General features: G+C 38.4%; 1 protein-coding gene across 1 annotated transcript in view; it reads right to left on the bottom strand.

Moving 5' to 3' along the window:
* Positions 1-22226, bottom strand: part of nphp4 (nephronophthisis 4) — a 486853-nt gene that overhangs the window by 175360 nt on the left and 289267 nt on the right. Inside the window, exon 16 of the mRNA XM_062054501.1 lies at positions 12169-12360. Coding sequence (XP_061910485.1) covers positions 12169-12360 — 192 coding nt within the window. The remainder of the gene's footprint in view (positions 1-12168; positions 12361-22226) is intronic.

Below are 22226 nucleotides of genomic sequence, written 5' to 3'. Positions count from 1 at the left end.
GTAAACCTGACAACAAATGATTCATTTCAACAGCCGAAGATTGCATGCCATATTCAACAATATCAATACATTTCCTTGTTCATTAATTAGTAATAATTTATTACTTAATATACTGCTTTTATTCATACATTGTACAATGTGTCTGTCAGATTTTTACCTCTGCGTTCATTTATTTATTCAACTCGCTTCATTTTTGTATTTCTTCACTTCTTCTTTCTTGCCATTTTCTGTTCTTGTTCACTTTTTGATTGCGTAAGCGACACATACTCTCTTCCCACTCTCGTTGACACTTAAACACGGGAAATAAACAAACTATCACTAATTGCTGAGAAATGGAGAATGGGTCAAATTAAACAAGCTTTACGTCTTCCTATTTTCAAACATGTTGCATAGCGAAAGAGTAAATGTGATATTTCTTAGAGTACCTTTCTTATGCGGATAAAAAACTGAACATGATTTGATGCATGCTTAGTTTTTGGCACTACACATCAAGGTCAAGGTCAATTTATTTATATAGCACAATTGTAAAACAGACTACTCCCCCCAGTGGTGTACATTGAAAGGAAAAGGAACAAATAATAATCAAAATCACATAAAGTACACAACATTCTATATATGAAACACTGTTAAAATGCATAAAAATAGTGCCAAAAAAAAGGTAAAAGATTAAAAACCGTTGAAATCACGATAAGTACACAACATTCTATATAAAAAACAGGATAAGGATGAAAAGAAAAACATAAAAATGCCCATACATACACTATATTGCCAAAAGTCTTTGGCCACCTGCCTTGACTCACATATGAACTTGAAGTGCCATCCCATTCCTAACCCATAGGGTTCAATATGATGTCGGTCCACCTTTTGCAGCTATTACAGCTTCAACTCTTCTGGGAAGGCTGTCCACAAGGCTGCGGAGTGTGTTTATAGGAATTTTTCATCATTCTTCCAAAAGCGCATTGGTGAGGTCCCACACTGATGTTGGTCGAGAAGGCCTGGCTCTCAGTCTCCGTTCTAAATCATCCCAAAGGTGTTCTATCGGGTTCAGGTCAGGACTCTGTGCAGGCCAGTCAAGTTAATCCACACCAGACTCTGTCATCCATGTCTTTATGGACCTTGCTTTGTGCACTGGTGCACAGTCATGTTGGAAGAGGAATGTGCCCGCTCCAAATTGTTCCCACAAGGTTGGGAGCATGGAATTGTCCAAAATGTTTTGATATTCTGGAGCATTCAAAGTTCCTTTAACTGGAACTAAGGGGCCAAGTACAACTCCTGTAAAACAACCTCACACCATAATTCCTCCTCCACCTAATTTCACACTCGGCACAATGCAGTCCGGAATGTACCGTTGTCGTGGCAACCTCCAAACCCAGACAGGTCCATCAGATTGCCAGATGGAAAAGCGTGATTCATCACTCCAGAGAAGGCGTCTCCACTGCTCTAGAGTCCAATGACGACGTGCTTTACACCACTGCATCCCACGCTTTGCATTGGACTTGGTGATGTATGGCTTAGATGCAGCTGTTCGGCCATGGAATCTCATTCCATGAAGCTCTCTGCGTACTGTACGTGGGCTAATTGGAAGGTCACATGAAGTTTGGAGCTCTGTAGCAACTGACTGTGCAGAAAGTATTTGCACTATGCGCTTCAGCATCCGCTGACCCGTCTCTGTCAGTTTACGTGGCCTACCACTTGGTGGCTGAGTTGCTGTTGTTCCCAAACTCTTCACTTTTCTTATAAAGTTGACTTTGGAATATTTAGGAGCGAGGACATTTCAAGACTGGATTTGTTGCACAGGTGGCATCCTATGACAGTTCCACGCTGGAAATCACTGAGAGCGGCCCATTCTTTCACAAATGTTTGTAGAAACAGTCTCCATGCCTAAGTGCTTGATTTTATACACCTGTGGCCGAGCCTAGTGATTATGACACCCGATTCTGATCATTTGGATAGGTGGCCAAATACGTTTGGCAATATAGTGTATATAATACAGTTAAAATGCATAAACATAGTGGAATTAAAATGTAAAAGATTAAAAACAATTAAAATCACAATAAGTACAGAACATTCTATATACAAACCCCGTTTCCATATGAGTTGGGAATTTGTGTTAGATGTAAATATAAACGGAATACAATGATTTGCAAATCCTTTTCAACCCATATTCAGTTGAATATGCTACAAAGACAACATATTTGATGTTCAAACTGATAAACTTTTTTTTTTTTTGCAAATCATTAACTTTAGAATTTGATGCCAGCAACACGTGACAAAGAAGTTGGGAAAGGTGGCAATAAATACTGATAAAGTTGAGGAATGCTCATCAAACACTTATTTGGAACATCCCACAGGTGAACAGGCACATTGGGAACAGGTGGGTGCCATGATTGGGTATAAAAGTAGATTCCATGAAATGCTCAGTCATTCACAAACAAGGATGGGGCGAGGGTCACCACTTTGTCAACAAATGCGTGAGCAAATTGTTGAACAGTTTAAGAAAAACCTTTCTCAACCAGCTATTGCAAGGAATTTAGGGATTTCACCATCTACGCTCCGTAATATCATCAAAGGGTTCAGAGAATCTGGAGAAATCACTGCACGTAAGCAGCTAAGCCCGTGACCTTCCATCCCTCAGGCTGTACTGCATCAACAAGCGACATCAGTGTGTAAAGGATATCACCATATGGGCTCGGGAACACATCAGAAACCCACTGTCAGTAACTACAGTTGGTCGCTACATCTGTAAGTGCAAGTTAAAACTCTCCTATGCAAGGCGAAAACCGTTTATCAACAACACCCAGAAGCGCCGTCGGCTTCGCTGGGCCTGAGCTCATCTAAGATGGACTGATACAAAGTGGAAAAGTGTTCTGTGGTCTGACGAGTCCACATTTCAAATTGTTTTTGGAAACTGTGGACATCGTGTCCTCCGGACCAAAGGGGAAAAGAACCATCCGGATTGTTATAGGCGCAAAGTTGAAAAGCCAGCATCTGTGATGGTATGGGGGTGTATTAGTGCCCAAGACATGGGTAACTTACACATCTGTGAAGGCGCCATTAATGCTGAAAGGTACATACAGGTTTTGGAGCAACGTTACCATGGACGCCCCTGCTTATTTCAGCAAGACAATGGCAAGCCACGTGTTACATCAATGTGGCTTCATAGTAAAAGAGTGCGGGTACTAGACTGGCCTGCCTGTAGTCCAGACCTGTCTCCCATTGAAAATGTGTGGCGCATTATGAAGCCTAAAATAGCACAAGGGAGACCCCCGGACTGTTGAACAACTTAAGCTGTACATCAAGCAAGAATGGGAAAGAATTCCACCTGAGAAGCTTCAAAAATGTGTCTCCTCAGTTCCCAAACGTTTACTGAGTGTTGTTAAAAGGAAAGGCCATGTAACACAGTGGTGAACATGCCCTTTCCCAACTACTTTGGCTCGTGTTGCAGCCATGAAATTCTAAGTTAATTATTATTTGCAAAAAAAAAAATTAAGTTTATGAGTTTGAACATCAAATATGTTGTCTTTGCAGTGCATTCAACTGAATATGGGTTGAAAATGATTTGCAAATCATTGTATTCCGTTTATATTTACATCTAACACAATTTCCCAACTCATACGGAAACGGGGTTTGTATAAAACACAGTTAAAAACTGGATAAAAAGAAAAACATAAAAATGGCCATAAACACGTTCAGTTCAGCTTGTGTTAAACGCCAGCGGAAATAAGTGAGTTTTTAAAGACGATTTAAAAGTACGGAGAGATGTTGCTGCTCAGAGATTCAGAGGGAGGCGTTCCAGAGTTTAGGGCATGTTACCCTGTCTCCCATAGCCTTCAGTCTCGACCTTGGGCATTAAAGCACTGGTCAGATGACCGGGATATGCAAAATAAGTAGGTCAGATATATGTGCTGGAGCCAGTCAACGGAGAGATTTAAAAACAAATAACATTTTGAACTAAATTCTAAAAACAACAGGCAGCCAGTGGAGAGAAACCAGTACAGAAGTGATGTGCTCATGTTTCCTTGTTCCTGTGAGCAGGCGTGCAACAAATCATAGTTTGGAAGTAAAATCTAATAAAAGCAGTCTGACCTCCCAGTTATTTTGCAGAGGAAAATAAGATACATTCTATAAAAACAGGCTCGATGGCTAATTGCGCATTTGAGTGTGTGGAGTGGAAACGACACTGCTGATCCAACGGTGACTCGCCGTCACACGTTTGTCATAACTACTTCACGAAGTAACACCCACGCACAGCTGCACCAATTTATGCTCAAACGCGTGAGTTCTGGATGCATCGCAGGTATTATGATAAACTTGCACAATTAAAACAACCATTCAAAATGGCAATCTTTTAGTAGAATTTGCACCGTAAAAGCTCATGCAGTAAAGTATAAAAACTGACATGTTGTCGGTTTACTTGGAAAAACTTGTTAATGTATGCACTACACCCATTAATATCACATTTTTCAGTGAGAGTGTCTGCTATGTTTGCCTAATGAATAAAATATAAGAGCTAATTATCATTAGCGCTCATTAATCTTGGAAGAGGTCATGTTTACATTCAGGTTTGTTTATGAGCAGCCTATACACTTTTGAATAGATACACGGTGGATGGATGATATTTAAGGATGTGCCTTCCTTTTACTTTTGATGAGGATCAAAATGTCTACAAACTATTCATATTAATACATTTTTAATCATAAAATGTGTAAAAAAAAATAAAAATAAAATCTAAATTGTAATACTACAGTACTAATACAAATTTTATCGGTAAAATGTCATGACATTTGTGACCAAAAAAAACTATAACAACACAAATAATACTAATACTTCTAATAATAATAATAATAATAATACAATTAATAACAATATACATATCAATATACTTAACAACACCTATTATTTATTTATTTTTTCATTTATTTATTTGCAAGCAGACATTCGCAAATAACTTCTCCAGCGTTACTCACGAGAAGCTTTTAACGAGAATAATGTACTCTTTTTTTTTTTTTAGTTTATGGTTAGGGAAACTTTACGAAAAAAAGAAAAAGATGACACCTATAATTATGATGATTATTATTATTATGATATTAAACTATTTAAATAACAATTATGTGTCTTCCTTTGTTGTTTTTTTATGGTGCTGTTGTATTAATATTGTTTTAAGTGTACTATGGGCCATGTTTGTGTCCAAAATCAAGTTTGACGATAATAACTGTTATTATCATTATGATTACCGTATTTTTCGGACTATAAGTCGCAGTTTTTTTTCATAGTTTGGCCGGGGGTGCGACTTATACTCAGGAGCGACTTATGTGTGAAATTATTAACACATTACCGTAAAATATCAAATAATATTATTTAGCTCATTGACGTAAGAGACTAGACGTATAAGATTTCATGGGATTTAGCGATTAGGAGTGACAGATTGTTTGGTAAACGTATAGCATGTTCTATATGTTATAGTTATTTGAATGACTCTTACCATAATATGTTACGTTAACATACCAGGCACGTTCTCAGTTGGTTATTTATGCCTCATATAACGTACACTTATTCAGCCTGTTGTTCACTATTCTTTATTTATTTTAAATTGCCTTTCAAATGTCTATCCTTGGTGTTGGCTTTTATCAAATACATTTCCCCAAAAAATGCGACTTATACTCCAGTGCGACTTATATATGTTTTTTTCCTTCTTTATTATGTATTTTCGGCAGGTGCGACTTATACTCCGGAGCGACTTATACTCCGAAAAATACGGTACTTAACAACACCTATTAATATATATATTTTTTATTTATTTATTTGCAAGCAGACATTCGCAAATAACTTCTCCAACGTTACTCACGAGAAGCTTTTAACGAGAATAATGTACTCCTTTTTTTTTTTTTAGTTTATGGTTAGGGAAACTTTACGAAAAAAAGAAAAAGATGACACCTATAATTATGCTGATTATTAATTGTTATGATATTAAACTATTTAAATAACAATTATGTGTCTTTCTTTGTTGTTGTTTTATGGTGCTGTTTAGTGTACTATGTGCCATGTTTGTGTCCAAAATAAAGTTTGACGATAATAATTGTTATTATCATGTTGTCTGTCTATCTGTGTTGGCCCTGCGATGAGGTGGCGACTTGTCCAGGGTGTACCCCGACTTCAGCCCAAATGCAGCTGAGATAGGCTCCAGCACCCTCCGCGACACCGAACGGGACAAGCGGTAGAAAATGGATGGATGGATGGATTATGATTATGTTTAAAAACACTAATGTTGATATAAACATATGTTGTATTTTATTATTTTTCATTTTAATGTATTATTGTATTCATTTAGTAATGCTATTAATGATAATATGGATACACAATCACATACTGTAGGATATTATTATTTTTGTTTATTTTGGAGTTTACAGATGTCTTGGTAAATGTCTGTACGGAGCCCCTAAAGGGACATGGGGTAAAAAAAATGTATATAATTGTTTTTTGGGTTTTTTTAGACATGTATCTCGTGCGCATAAAACAATTATAAAAAATTATAACCATTGCTAGTGTGTATCTTGTGCGCACGAGATACATGTGTAAAAAAAAAAATATATATATATATATATATATATAATTTTTGTTTTGTTTTTGTTTTTATAACTTTTTAAAAAGCTATAAAAACAAAAACAAAACAAAAATGTATTATTATTTTTTTGGTAATATTTACTATATATAATAATAATATTTTATTATTTTTCATTTTAATTTATTATTGTATTCATTTAGTAATAGGTTGATTGGCAACACTAAATTGGCCCTAGTGTGTGAATGTGAGTGTGAATGTTGTCTGTCTATCTGTGTTGGCCCTGCGATGAGGTGGCGACTTGTCCAGGGTGTACCCCGCCTTCCGCCCGATTGTAGCTGAGATAGGCTCCAGCGCCCCCCGCGACCCCGAAGGGAATAAGCGGTAGAAAATGGATGGATGGATGTTCATTTAGTAATGCTATTAATGATAATATGGATACACAATCACATACTGTAGGTTATTATTATTTTTATTTATTTTGGAGTTTACAGCTGTCTTGGTAAAGGTATGTACAGAGCCCCTAAAGCAGTGGTCCCCAACCACCGGGACCGATTGGTACCGGGCCGCACAAGTAATTAAATTTTTTTTTTTTTTTTTTTTTTTTTTAATGAAATCAACATAAAAAACACAATATATACATTATATATCAATATAGATCAATACAGTCTGCAGGGATACAGTCCGTAAGCACACATGATTGTATTTATTTATGTAAAAAAAAATATTAAAATTAAAATTAAAATTTTCAAGGGCTGACCGGTCTGCAGCTACAAAAAGGTTGGGGACCACTGCCCTAAAGGGACATGGGGGGTAAAAAAAAATTTATAATTTTTTTTTTTTTTTTGGCATGCATCTCGTGCGCACGAAAAACTTTTTAAAAAGTTATAAAAAAAAAAAAATGTTTAAGTATTATATATATATTTTTTTAGACATGTATCTCGTGCACACGAGAAACTATCTTGTGCGCACGAGATACATGTCTAAAAAAATAATAATAATTTTTGTTTTGTTTTTGTTTTTATAACTTTTTAGAAAGTTTCTTGTGTGCACGAGATACATGTCTAAAAAAATAAATAAATAAAATAAAAATTAAAAATAAATAAAATTCTCCCATGTCCCTTTAGGGTCTTCGTAGGTCTGTGCCGGCATTTTAATGTTAAAAATAATCTTTGTTTCTTATCAGTTTAAACTGTCACTATAATTACAGTATGTATACTGTATAAGCTTGACTCAATTGTTATAATATCGCACTAGTTATTTCTTATAAAATGACCATAAAGGGTAGAAGATGCCAGGAGGGCCCATTCTAAATTTACTTTTTACGGCGTGTTACTACGACGAGGTCCGATTCAAAGTTGGCTAATGTGCGTAGTGTGACTAGCGACCCCGTGCAGTGTTCTTGTCATGGAACACACCATGCATTAGAGCAGGGGTCACCAACGCGGTGCCCGCGGGCACCAGGTAGCCCGTAAGGACCAGATGAGTAGCCCGCTGGCCTGTTCTAAAAATAGCTCAAATAGCAGCACTTACCAGTGAGCTGCCTCTATTCTTTTAATTTTATTTATTTACTAGCAAGCTAGTCTCGCTTTGCCCGACATTTTTAATTCTAAGAGAGACAAAACTCAAATAGAATTTGAAAATCCAAGAAAATATTTTAAAGACTTGGTCTTCACTTGTTTAAATAAATTCATTAATTTTTTTACTTTGCTTCTTATAACTTTCAGATGACATTTTTAATTCTAAAAGAGACAAAACTCAAATAGAATTTGAAAATCCAAGAAAATATTTTAAAGACTTGGTCTTCACTTGTTTAAATAAATTCATTAATTTTTTTACTTTGCTTCTTATAACTTTCAGAAAGACAATTTTAGAGAAAAAATACAACCTTAAAAATGACTTTAGGATTTTTAAACACATATACCTATTAAATTCCTTCCTGTTCAATGTTCAAGTAAATTTATTGTTTTTATTGTAAAGAATAATCAATACATTTTAATTTAATTCTTCATTTTAGCTTCTGTTTTTTCGAAGAAGAATATTTGTGAAATATTTCTTCAAACTTATTATGATTAAAATTCAAAAAAATTATTCTGGCAAATCTAGAAAATCTGTAGAATCAAATCTATATCTTATTTCAAAGTCTTTTGAATTTCTTTTAAAATTTTTGTTCTTGGAAAATCTAGAAGAAATAATGATTTGTCTTTGTTAGAAATATAGCTTGGTCCAATTTGTTATATATTCTAACAACGTGTAGATTGGATTTTAACCTATTTAAAACATGTCATCAAAATCCTAAAATTAATCTTAATCAGGAAAAATTACTAATGATGTTCCATAAATTATTTTTTAAATTTTTTCAAAAAGATTCGAATTACCTAGTTTTTCTCTCCTTTTTTTCGGTTGAATTTTGAAATAAAAAAAAGAGTCGAAATTGAAGATAAACTATGTTTCAAAATTTAATTGTCATTTTTTTCGTGATTTCTCCTCTTTTAAACCGTTAAATTAAGTGTAAATATCATTAATTATTAAATAATAACATAGAGTTAAAGGTAAATTGAGCAAATTGGCTATTTCTGGCAATTTATTTAAGTGTGTATCAAACTGGTAGCCCTTCGCATTAATCAGTACCCAAGAAGTAGCCCTTGGTTTCAAAAAGGTTGGTGACCCCTGCTTTAGAGAATCAGCATTGAACTGAAAATGAGCCTGACGCGTAGTAGGAGTCATCGTGCATGGGACGTCATGGCGGCATGACAGCGCGCTCATGATGAAAAACAAAGACGTGAATGGGCTTATTAAACTGCTGAGAAAAGGGCAGGGGCCTGCACACACACACACACACACACACACACACACAAAACACACACAGAAGTAGTGCGAGTGGTGTGTTCAGAACGCATCCGTCAGTAACCCCTCTCTCCACTGTCACTGAGAGGACGCCGGTTCCGGGGGGCCTTTGTGACGGCCTGCTGACAGAGTCTGTGCTGACAGGAAATGTGTTTATGTGAGAATTGTGAGCATATGGGTGCGTGCGCTGTATAGGCGTGCAGCTGACATATGAGGAGAGGATGACTGACAAGACTTAATGCCTGAGTGCATTTGGATCTTGGACACGGCTCATCGGGGGGAAAAAAGGAGAAACTCGGCAGCAGGGGGAATTTTTTTTTTTTTTTTTTTGGGAGGGGGAAGTAGAAACAGATCAAGAATGGAAAGATACAAACTTGAAGAGAGAGGACTGTACTTTGTTCCTCTATATATATATATATATATATATATATATATATATATATATATATACATACACATATTATATATATATATATATATATATATATATATATATATATATATATATATATATATATATATATATATATATATATATATATATATATATATATACCGTATTTTCCGGACCATAGTGCGCACCGGATTATAAGGCGATTTAAAGGAGTCATATTATTATTAGAGATGTCCGATAATATCGGCCTTTAGTATCGGAAATTATCGGTATCGTTTTTTTTGAATTATCAGTATCGTTTTTTTTTTATTATAATTTTTTTATTATTAAATCAACATAAAAAACACATGGACTACACATGCTCGACCATTAAATAAAATGGCGGACTCACTAAAAGACATTTGGGTAAGCCTTTACAGAGATATCCGCAGACGTCACAGGTCTAAAAAAAAAACGCCACGAGACTGACAAATTACAAACGGACCGTTTGGAGGAAGTAGAAAGGAAGGCAAGATTGTTTTAAAAAAATATTTCTGTAATTCCATCAGGGTGTGACTTCTCCTTTTTTCCAGACAAATGCAGATCCCAAATACACATCAGCAGGTAACATCAGGTTAGAAAAGTTGGTGTTGCATAATAGGGCCCTTTTAATACACTCTCACACACATATACAGTATATCATTATTAACGGTGTCAGAAGGCACAAGCCTGGAGTGAGAGTGAAGGAGGAGAATGTGTGTGCGCTAAGTTTAAAGCCGGGATATGCTCATTTCAAAATGACATTTACAGCCCCGAAATCGTGTTATTGTTTTTATTTCGATGTTACGCCCTCTACCGTTTGACAAATTAGAAAGTCCGTGAGTGTGTCACATCCAGGTTTCCAGTTACGCACCACCCTCTTCGTCTAGCTACTGCCACTGGTAAAGTTACTAAACATGCCAGACCTTAGTAAATCTTAAAGGCGTCGTTATGATTCTCAACTTATTCATGACAAAGCCAGGAACAAAGGGAGGATTTGTATCGGGGATGCCTTTGAATGATGGAGACGAATGAAGGCGGAGAAGATTTTTTCATCTGATGCCAAACTTGCTCATTTCCTCCTAGATAGGCAAGTCAGGCATTTACGTTTTCTTATTACTTGTAATAAATGGAAATGGACATTTTGTATGTAAACTTTATTGTCCAATACAGTCTATGACCTTGTCTAACAAAGCTAGTGTGTTCGTGCACCGAATGCTTAGTGTGATGGTGCTAAGCTCCTAGTGTAATGCTTAGCATGCTAGCCCGGTCAGTGACACATCGACATATAGGGTAACAGGGGAAATATATACTCGTTAGCCTGTATGTCGATGTGTATTCAAACTGACAAGGCAAAATATCTTTTCGACAAATAAAACCTACGTGGATATGGGTAGTGTCAGTGCCTATTTCGTTCTCAATATGCCGATACGCTGAGGAAATGGGTTCCAACATTAGCACAGTTGTCGTGGCACGTGACAGCCAAATCAAGAATTCCTAATTCGTGTTTGCATATTGTGGACTACATGTACCAAGTTATATGGCAATCTGAAAGGTTTGAAACAGTAGCCTATAGGCATACATTGGTAAAATGTCTCTTCTTTAGTTTTGGGCGTACATTGAGCTGCTGAGCATGCTGCACTTATTTTCACCAGTATAACCATTGCTAGCGTTGGTTGTAGTTCGTTTTAATCTTTGTTTTCTGATAGTACTGACAAGAACCATATGATTGCCATTTGTTGTGATATTGTATGCAGGCATGACATACTTCTTCCTGAAAATAGCTTATTTCTGTGTAAAATGTGTTGGTTAGAGATTTGTTATTGACAAAACGCTTGTCTATTCAGCTATTATGCTCCCAGCACCTCAAACCCTAGTAAGAGGCAGTGGAAGTTTGAAGTTCCTTGGAGTAGCCCAGTCGATCGAGCTGGATTCGACTACGTATCTGGCAACCTCAGTCAGGGAAAGGGGGAGGGGACTACAGAATTTTGACTGGGATTGCAGTACCATTTCTGGCCAGATCATTAAATATGGCTTCTTTAAGTTTGAGTTTAAGTTTTAGTTTCAATTCATGCTGAGGCATGGCAACCTGGGCAGACAAAAACCTTGGGAAGACAGGCAGCCATTAGAGAGACTGCTTCAATCATTGATAGCTTGTAAACTCTCTCTTTCCAGGCCTGCTATTTCTGTTGTTTGTGCTTACATCTATTTTGTAGAATCAATTGTTAAACTTCAATTCTAGTCACCTCTCGTCATTTCAAACAGTCTTAGAACTAAAGAATCTGGAAGGACTCTGACCGCATAAGAGGGAAAGAATCCTAAAAACATCAATCTCTAACGTGTACTTTACCTTGTAAAGGCTAGAAACTGGAACACCAGAAGATTCTCCTGCAAAGGGTCCAGCTCTTCACGGTGTGGATCAAAGGGCACCGGCTCTGTGGGGTCCAAGACTTCAGCCACCTGGCCCCTGGAGTCCACAATATCAGGGAATCCAGCAGAGTAGAGATGGGCAAGCGAGCCCCTGGAACTGACTGAGGAAGACCTGCAAGAGATGCATCGAGTTGAAGAGGTTACATATTACCACAGCACAGTATAAGCTTGGCTCGTTAGGGGGAGAAACTGCAAAATCCCAACTTGCTTCAAACACATCAGTAATTGGAGATGTGTTTACTTCATGTGGCTGTTTGTTGAAAATAAGGCAGTGATTGTACCACTAGTAGTACGTGGGCTCCATCTAGTGGTATGCCAAAGATTTGATTCATTATTTAAGTACAGCGTTATATATTCCTGTATTCAAAGACAGTGGTACTGTTCAAACGGTGTGTCATGTTACATCCATTGCACCGGTCACCCATCTACGGCCCCTTCCAAAGTTTCTCGTTGTCCCCATTGGGTTGAGTTTTTTCATGCCCTGATGTGGGATCTGAGCCGAGGATGTCGTAGTGGCTTGTGCAGCCCTTTGAGATATTTGTGATTAAGGGTTTTGATCCATTGATTGTCCAAAATATTAAATACACTTAAATTAAACATGCATGGTTTTTAATGAGGGGTCCTTGAGGGTGCATGGGAGTTTGCCCAACCAGTCTACATGTGCTTTGTGGACTTGGAGAAGGCATCCGACCGTGTCCCTCGGGAAGTCCTGTGGAGAGTGCTCAGAGAGTATGGGGTATCGGACTGTCTGATTGTGGCGGTCCGCTCCGTGTATGATCAGTGTCAGAGCTTGGTCCGCATTGCCGGCAGTAAGTCGGACACGTTTCCAGTGAGGGTTGGACTCCGCCAAGGCTGCCCTTTGTCACCCATTCTGTTCATAACTTTTATGGACAGAATTTCTAGGCGCAGTCAAGGCGTTGAGGGGATCCGGTTTGGTGGCTGCAGGATTAGGTCTCTGCTTTTTGCAGATGATGTGGTCCTGATGGCTTCATCTGGCCAGGATCTTCAGCTCTCACTGGATCGGTTCGCAGCCGAGTGTGAAGCGACTGGGATGAGAATCAGCACCTCCAAGTCCGAGTCCATGGTTCTCGCCCGGAAAAGGGTGGAATGCCATCTCCGGGTTGGGGAGGAGACCCTGCCCCAAGTGGAGGAGTTCAAGTACCTATGAGTCATGCTCACGAGTGGGGGAAGAGTGGATCGTGAGATCGACAGGCGGATCGGTGGGGCGTCTTCAGTAATGCAGACGCTGTATCGATCCGTCGTGGTGAAGAAGGAGCTGAGCCGGAAGGCGAAGCTCTCAATTTACCGGTCGATCTACGTTCCCATCCTCACCTATGGTCATGAGCTTTGGGTTATGACCGAAAGGACAAGATCACGGGTACAAGCGGCCAAAATGAGTTTCCTCTGCCGGGTGGCGGGGCTCTCCCTTAGAGATAGGGTGAGAAGCTCTACCATCCGGGGGGAGCTCAAAGTAAAGCCGCTGCTCCTCCACATTGAGAGGAGCCAGATGAGGTGGTTCGGGCATCTGGTCAGGATGCCACCCGAACGCCTCCCTAGGGAGGTGTTTAGGACACGTCCAACCGGTAGGAGGCCACGGGGAAGACCCAGGACACGTTGGGAAGACTATGTCTCCCGGCTGGCCTGGGAACGCCTCAGGATCCCTCCGGGTGGAGCTGGACGAAGTGGCTGGGGAGAGGGAAGTCTGGGCTTCCCTGCTTAGGCTGCTGCCCCCGCGACCCGACCTCGGATAAGCGGAAGAAGATGGATGGACGGATTTTTTTTTATGAATGTTTAGGCCTATTACGCTACTGTATTTTAATGTTGGTCAGTATGGTGGTACTTTGAGAGCCAAGTGTTTTCTGAGGTGAGAAGTTTAAGAACCACTGATATAAGGAATCCAATAGGAGACTGAGGGCAGCAAGGCATTTCCACACTAGTCAAATTCTGCATTTTTCCTAATATTTCAGGGCCAGCGATATTTCTGTCAGAACCATTAATCACCATGATTTATAGTCCCATGGGGCCTGGGTTATCCCATTTTGGCAAAGTGGAACTTTAATTTACTCATCGCATCCAGTTACAATTAACCAGAAATTCAACGCTTTTCTACGACGAGGACGTCAGCAACATCCATCAAGCACGGGCGCCGTGAGAGCACTTACAAGGGAGAATGACAGAGGGCGCCAAAGTGCACCCTGAGGATTCCCTCTCATAATTGTCAGTTATGGCTCATCATATCAGCCACCTGTCTCGCTGTATAGTACTCCGCATTCCTAAATCCAGCTTTCACCAAAACAGTGCACAGATGGCAGGCTAAAATGCGAGAGCACAGGACAATGAATGCTAATGTTAGGGCTTATAAAATGTTGTCTGCGCCCAGTCGGTAAACAGATGATCCCACGCTGTCCCATTTGCTAGAGAACCGTTTATTTCTTCTGATGTGGCTCTAAATTCTAAAAGTATCCCAAAAAAATGGTAAATACTATATTCTACGGGGAAGACACTTGTACCCAGGGAAGTCAAAGTGGAGGGTTAAGTGGGGATGTTGTAACGGGGTTTTTGTAAAGTTTGACATTTTTTCCTATTATTTAAATGTCTAATGCAGGGTTGTCAAACGTACGGCCCAGGGGCCGTGTCAGGCCCGCGAACAGGTTTATTCCGGCCCACGGCCCGCAAAATAAGTTTAAGTTTTACATGAGCTGCAATTTTTTAAATGAAATAAACTGCTGTTCTTAATGTGTCCACTGGATGTCACAATAGCAATTCAAGTGTAACCCACATCACACATGACAGTGTTTAAAAATGACGTGTCAGCTGACTTTAAGCGCCCTCTGGATTGGCTGCTGCTACTCCAATCAGCGTCCATTGTGGCTGGCAACAGACTATTGCTCTAGCAACGCACAATAGGTTTTATTTAATTGTAAATTATCTACACAACAGATAAAAATAATGAAACAGTAAAATGCAAAGTCAACATGACCATCATCTTTGTAGTTAGATTTCTGTGCAGCGCTCGCAGTTTGTTGACGGCACGATGCACACCCTGAAATCCATTGTAAAAATGTGTGTTTCTACATTTGTTGTTTGTTCCATTTTATTTTATGATTAAATCTACCGTGTTCACATTGGTTACATTTGTAGTTATGCTACCTTTAATACGGCTATTATGGTGCAATTTTGATCATTATTTTCATTATATTATAATTGTAATATTTGAATGTTGGTAAATTAATGTGTTGTGGCAGTTCTGGATGACACCAATGTGGTGGTTTGAGGAAACACTCTGTTGCTTTTCCAAACACGTCTTTAATGAACTGCCAACATGATAATGTTGAACAGGAAATGCTTAAAGTGAAATGGCTTTGTAAAAACACTGTGACATAGTCTAAGTTCATGGTGTTTTGGAAATGGCACCAATTTCTTCCTCAGGGTTTTCCACTAACTTGAAGTGTTTTTGCCAAGAGGATTATTTGTCATGTGTACATTTTCAGAATATGCTTGTTCTATTTTTGGCCAAAGAAAACTATTTTGAAGTTGTCTTTATCTTTAAGTTATCATGCCATGATTTTACCAGTCCGGCCCACCTGGGAATATATATTCCTCCATGCGGCCCCTGGGATTAAATGAGTTTGACACCCCTGGTCTAATGTATACAATAAAAAACGTCATAAATGTTAACATAAAATAAATGTAGCCGTGATAGTTCAATAATAAAGTAGTTGTATTAAATTAAGAATGTCTAAGACAACTACACCCTCTTTCAAAAATTAAAAATGATATATTCCACCTGGACAGAGGCAAACCAAGCTTCAAAATGTTCACTCAACCCAAGACTCTACTCAGTGGCCTAGAGATCCGTAGGTTGTGAGTTCAAACCTCAGCCGAGTCATACCAAAGACTATAAAAATGGGACCCATTACCTCCCTGCTTGGCACTCAGCATCAAGAGTTGGAATTGGGGGTTAAATCACCAAAAATGATGCTGCTCACTGCTCCCCTCACCTCCCAGGGGGGTTATAAAGGGGATGGGTCAAATGCAGAGGACAAATTTCACCACACCTAGTGTGTGTGTGACAATCATTAGTACTTTAACTTTAACTTAAGCATTCACACACAGCACCAGCATTTTGGAACAAGGATGAAGTGATTGAAAACAAGTAAAACTATACTAAGTATATACAGTATGTGGCAGTAAAGGAGAAAGTTATACAAGTTTCACTGTTGGATCTCATTGCCCATAACTGTGGTGCATTCAAAGCCACGTCCTGGGCATGACGTTAAAGTGCATCCGGCAGTGGAGGCTCCTCTATGGGGTCTTGGGGCACTAGGAGGTTAACCCCTTTACTACTGTTACCCCAGGTGGTCTTTGGCAAAGGCCTAGTACCTGACTGCCCCCTAGCCAGGGATACGGTGAAGACCTCAACGGCGGAGCAGGCGGAAGACGGTAGATTTAACAACTACCACAACGGCTGCGATGGCGGAAAAAAGGCTGCAGCAGAAAAGGGTCCCCAGTTGTCTTGGACTCCATGCCACTGGACCCTGACCCGATTCTGTCAAGGATCGTGTAGTGACTGTCTGTGCACCAGTCTCCCCATGTAAAATCCTCCATGAAGGGATACACCCCTACCAGGAGGATCGTCATACTCGTTCGAGTGACCGCCGATGATGATGATGCATTCAAAGACTCTTGATTAAAGTTAGAAACTGAGGTGACACTAGTTTTTAAAAGCATGGGGTAGACAACCCCCAGCATATGCACTATTCATTATGTAATGATGTATCATTATGATTCCTATCATCCACTCGTGATAATACCAGATAATCTCCAATGTATACTCTAATGAAAAAGAAAACTTCAAAGATTTATAATACAGAAAATAGAGAGATTCGTATCCTGGACACTTAATATTCATTTCAAATTTTTTTTTTTAAGAAAACAAAACAAAATTATTTAGGACACGTTATCTATAAATGTTAATACCATCTTGAAAAAAAAGTCAAAATCCTTGTTTTTTTACGTGTTTTAAAAAGCTAGTTTCAACCAAATCCATGCAATACTTTGTTTTTTAGAGCATGGAATCATACCAAGTGTGTATGGGTGTGGCGACGTTGTTAAAGTTAAAGTACCAATGATTGTCACAAACACACTAAGTGTGGTGAAATTTGTCCTCTGCATTTGACCCATCCCCTTGTTCACCCCCTGGGAGGTGAGGGGAGCAGTGAGCAGCAGCCGCACCCGGGAATCATTTTTGGTGATTTAACCCCCAATTCCAACCCTTGATGCTGAGTGCCAAGCAGGGAGGTAATGGGTCCCATTTTTATAGTCTTTGGTATGACTCGGCCGGGGTTTGAACTCACCGATCTCAGGGCGGACACTCTAACCCAGGGATGTCCAAAGTGCGGCCCGGTGGCCATTTGCGGCTCGCAGGTAATTTTTTAACGGCCCCACGGCACATTCTAAAAATACGATTAAAAAAAATAAAAAACATAAAAAGTAGTACAAAAGAGTAAACAGGTGACAATAAAATGTTGCTATGTTGACTCTAATAACACTAAGCTGTCATGCAGGCTGTTTCTTTCTTTAAAACATAATAATGAATCAAAAACAATATTATAATGAATTATTGACCTATTCAAGGCTCCAATTAGGTCACATTAAATATTCCACTTTGAGATATTTTTTGGGGAAAATGTTGCATATTTTGTGTTTGCCATATAAAAAACTATGTTTTTTTGTTTTTTTTTTAAAGAAGGGCCTAAAATGAACAAACAAGGAACATAATAAACAACAATACAAGTTATAATTGACGGATAGATCTGAAGTTGATCTCGAGACTATTGTGTTAACAGTTTTTTAAAAAATTACGATTTATTTTTTAACACTTTACTGAGCAGGACCCTTTTTGATCCCCAATAATTTTAGTGGGACTTTTTTTTTTTTTAAGTGTCATTTCTCAAAAAATAATATTAAATTAAAATCAATGTTGTTATGAGTTATGTTATGAGCTCCAATTATTTTATAATATGAAATGTTCCACTTTAAAATTTTATTGGGTGAAAATATTTCATATTTTGTGTTTTTTCCATAAAAAACTGGGTTTTCTTTGACAAAAAGGGCATACAACTTAAATCTAAAAAAAAAAAAAAAACGTTATATTGACAGATATACCTAAGGTTGATCTAGATATTTAAACTTTGAATAATAATAATAATAATAATACTAAACAATGACATTTTTAATTTTTTTTTTAACCTAAACCCTTTGGAGTCCCCAGTATCAAGCCTGAGTGGAGGCCTAAATGTATATTTTTTATGCAGAAAAAATATCAAAATGGCCCCCGCTTGCTTTGATTTTTTAGTGTGCGGCCCTCAGTGGAAAAAGTTTGGACACCCCTGCTCTAACCACTGAGGCCAATGACTAGGTTGGATGACGTTGGGGGGCTTCAGTCGTCTTGCAAATAGGGGCCTAAAATTTGGTGGTACTGTATGCTCCTGCCTGTCCCTAAAGACCGACCACGTAAGTGTGCCAGCAAAAGTGAGTGGTCGCCTCAACAATTAGAGGCAACTTTACTGTGTTGCTTTTGTTGGACAATAGGAAATATTGTACTGAGCAGCCAGGACAAAGACGTGCGAACCAGTTTTTCCATGTCACATTTTCCAGTTTATGGTCATTATAATTCTCCCTCTTGCCGTCAGTGAAACCATTCCGTGGGAAATGAGGGGAAAAAAAGTTACAAAAGCCAAAAAAAAAAAAGATTAACACACTTCTATCCATCCATTTTCTACCACTTGTCCCTTTCCGGGTACACACTCGTTAAATATATTCAGAGTCAAGAAAATGGACTAAAAAAATGATGGTAAATGTCAATGTCCTAATCAAACAAATGAGTCATTCCACTCTAAAACATGTTTTTTTGCTTCCAAAAGAAAAGGCAGAGATGTTTTAACCCACTGAACTGAAGAACGACACTAAAGTCTTGGCTCGATAAGCTGCTTCAATGCCAGCTGCTTGTTTACAGACTCTTTGTACTAATGCAATGTCTTGTTTCAGTGTCAGAGAGACCATTATTTTTATTTATTTCTAAATTCACCTCCAAAGTACAATAGGCCACTGATGCAGCTTTCCTACAGCTGAAAAGAATGATAAAAAAACAAACTCAACAGTTTTTTTTTTATTACCCTTGTAGGTAAGTATTTATTTATTTAGCTTTAAAATTTACAATATAATAATATATGTTACCATTATTTATTTAAATTTATTTTAGTTTTCTTATTTACCTTTTGATCTTTCTTTCCTCCCTCCAAATGCTTTATTTGTATTATTACACATTCTCAGTTCTTTTGACTTCCTATTAGGAAATGGTTTCATTTACGCACAGGAAGTGAACTACCATTATTTGCTCAGGCATGAAAAAGGAGTGACACTAAATCAACTCTAGTTCGTCTTACTGTTTTTCAGGCATGTTAAATTGTCCAAGTGTAATCATGTGATGTTCCTTAATCAAATCAAACTTCATTTGTATAGAACTTGTCATACATATAAAATGAAGCACAATGGGCTTTGCATTTAATGTAACCCCAGGCTAAAACAATCACCACAACACACATAATAAAATTATTTAAAAAACATATGTGGCTGGGCACAGAGGAACCAGGTAAGAAAACACTATCTTAGGGAGCCGAATGCCCTGGGTCAGATTGCGAGAGACCAAGGAGCCATCTCGCTGAGGAAATGCTGGAAATAACTCTATATAACTAAAATATAGTAAGAGGATAAACTAAAATGAATACAATATGTTAATATGATCCAATATAATTAGTAAAATGTGTCAATATTAAATAAATATTACGCTAGAACAAAATAAATTAAAGCTAATAAATACTAGATTAACACAGAGTCAAAAATTTAATTAAATTATGATATCAATAAAAATATTAGTTACACACCGAGTTAAAAATGTAGGTCTTGAGCTTGTTTTTAAAAATAGTAACATTCTCTTTAGCCCTAGGGACCTACGGCAGGCTGTTTCACAAATGTGGGCGTAACAATGGAATGGCGCATCCCCTTAATGTAAATGGTTACCATGAATTGATTTACGTGGACCCCGACTTATTCGGGTGTTACCATTTAGTGGTCAATTGTACGGAATATATACTGTACTGTGCAATCTACTAATAAACGTTTCAATCAATCAATCAATCCAAAAAGAAATAGCCATAGAAGAGTCATCAGAAATGCCAATAACATGTTTAAACTTGTGCTGCCAAACATCATGATTTAACTCATGTGATTAATCACAAAAATAATGGCACTAATCATGTATATGTGTAAATTAATTACACATTTTATTTTGACTGTACATGCTACTTAAAGGAGAACTGCACTTTTTTAGTAGTCGTTCACAATCATTATGACAGACAATAAGACAAAAGTTTTTGTTTTTTTCCCACTTTCTAACATATAAAAATCGGCTCATGTTGGTAGCTAGTGTTGTATATTTGATGGTCACGTGATGGGTAATAAGTCAAGAAGCCGCCAACGGGGAATCGTCAAACAAAAAAGCTTTATTTGTTTCAGCGAGCCTCAGACTGGAGCTGCAGCTCCAGGAGAAAAAGTATGGGCCGGATTACGCTTCTGCTGTCTTCTTGGACATCCATCCATCCATTTTCTACCGCTTGTCCCTTTTGGGATAGCAGGGGGTGCTGGAGCCTATCTCAGCTGCATTCGGGCGGAAGGCGGGGTACACCCTGGACAAGTCGCCACCTCATCACAGGGCCAACACAGATAGACGGACAACATTCACACTCACATTCACACAACTGTCCTTAAATACCTTTTACATGAAGACAGATACTCTTTGTTGTTCTAGCCTTGGGGCCGGTCAGTCTGGACAACACCCAGTTTGTTGCTAGGCCAGTCACCCTATTTCCTGTGATCGGCTTGAGTCGGGTGACCTCCGACCCCTATCCTCTACTCCTACTTGTGAGGGCTTCCTACCAGATGTTGCTAATGTCTTTAATATCACTCCTAAAATCCAACTACTGCTATCCTTTAAGTGTCCTGGGGCCAAGGGCCACCACTCTCTGGAGTGCTTGTGATGGACAAGTGCACTTTTGACCTTAGTAAGATACTCCTCTAAAGGATTCTTTGACCAAATACAAACACATGCCAGCTCACAATCATATAAGAAAATGGTACATGGTATAATTCACTTGACTAGCAATGCAGCAAATTCTACCTCTAAATCACTTTAAAAATGTATTCAAAAACCGTCACAACACTTCATTTACGTTCGGTAACCCGTATAACAACCAAACTGTAGCAACATTGTTATTATAAGAGCGAACACTCTTACGGGAAGAGATAAGCTGGCTTCTACGTCAGCACGAAACCCGTTTGAGTTTGTAATGCACAACACTGTGATAGAATACCAGTCTGTACTGACTGAAAAAAATGAACAATCATTACAGTATATGTAAAGTATTAGCCCACATTTCATGTTTTCTTTGTACACAGCGAGCCAGACAGCGTATGTACAAGTAGTGTAGGGTGATGTGTATCATGATCAATAGTATAGTGACTCACTCGATGGACTCTTGTCTGTTTGGTCAAGCTGGCTGGGGAAGTTTACAGTTGATTTTGGCACTCCATTAATTCAGCAAAGCTTGGCTCAAAAGTTCCAGATTTGCAGAGTGACCATGTTGCACTCTCTCGGCTTCCGTCTGCTCCAACGTTTCAGCCTCTTCTTCATGCTCGCTTCTATAAGCAGCAGTTTATCCTCCGTATACCGTATTTTTCGGAGTATAAGTCGCACAGGCCGAAAATGCATAATAAAGAAGGAAAAAAACATATATAAGTCGCACTGGAGTATAAGTCTCATTTTTGGGGGAAATTTATTAAAATAAAACCCAAGAACAAGAATAGACATTTGATAGGCAATTTAAAATAAATAAAGAATAGTGAACAACAGGCTGAATA

The sequence above is a fragment of the Entelurus aequoreus genome, linkage group LG07 (assembly GCF_033978785.1).
Source record: "Entelurus aequoreus isolate RoL-2023_Sb linkage group LG07, RoL_Eaeq_v1.1, whole genome shotgun sequence".
NCBI lineage: Eukaryota > Metazoa > Chordata > Actinopteri > Syngnathiformes > Syngnathidae > Entelurus > Entelurus aequoreus.
This window is presented reverse-complemented; position numbering and strand designations above follow the sequence as displayed.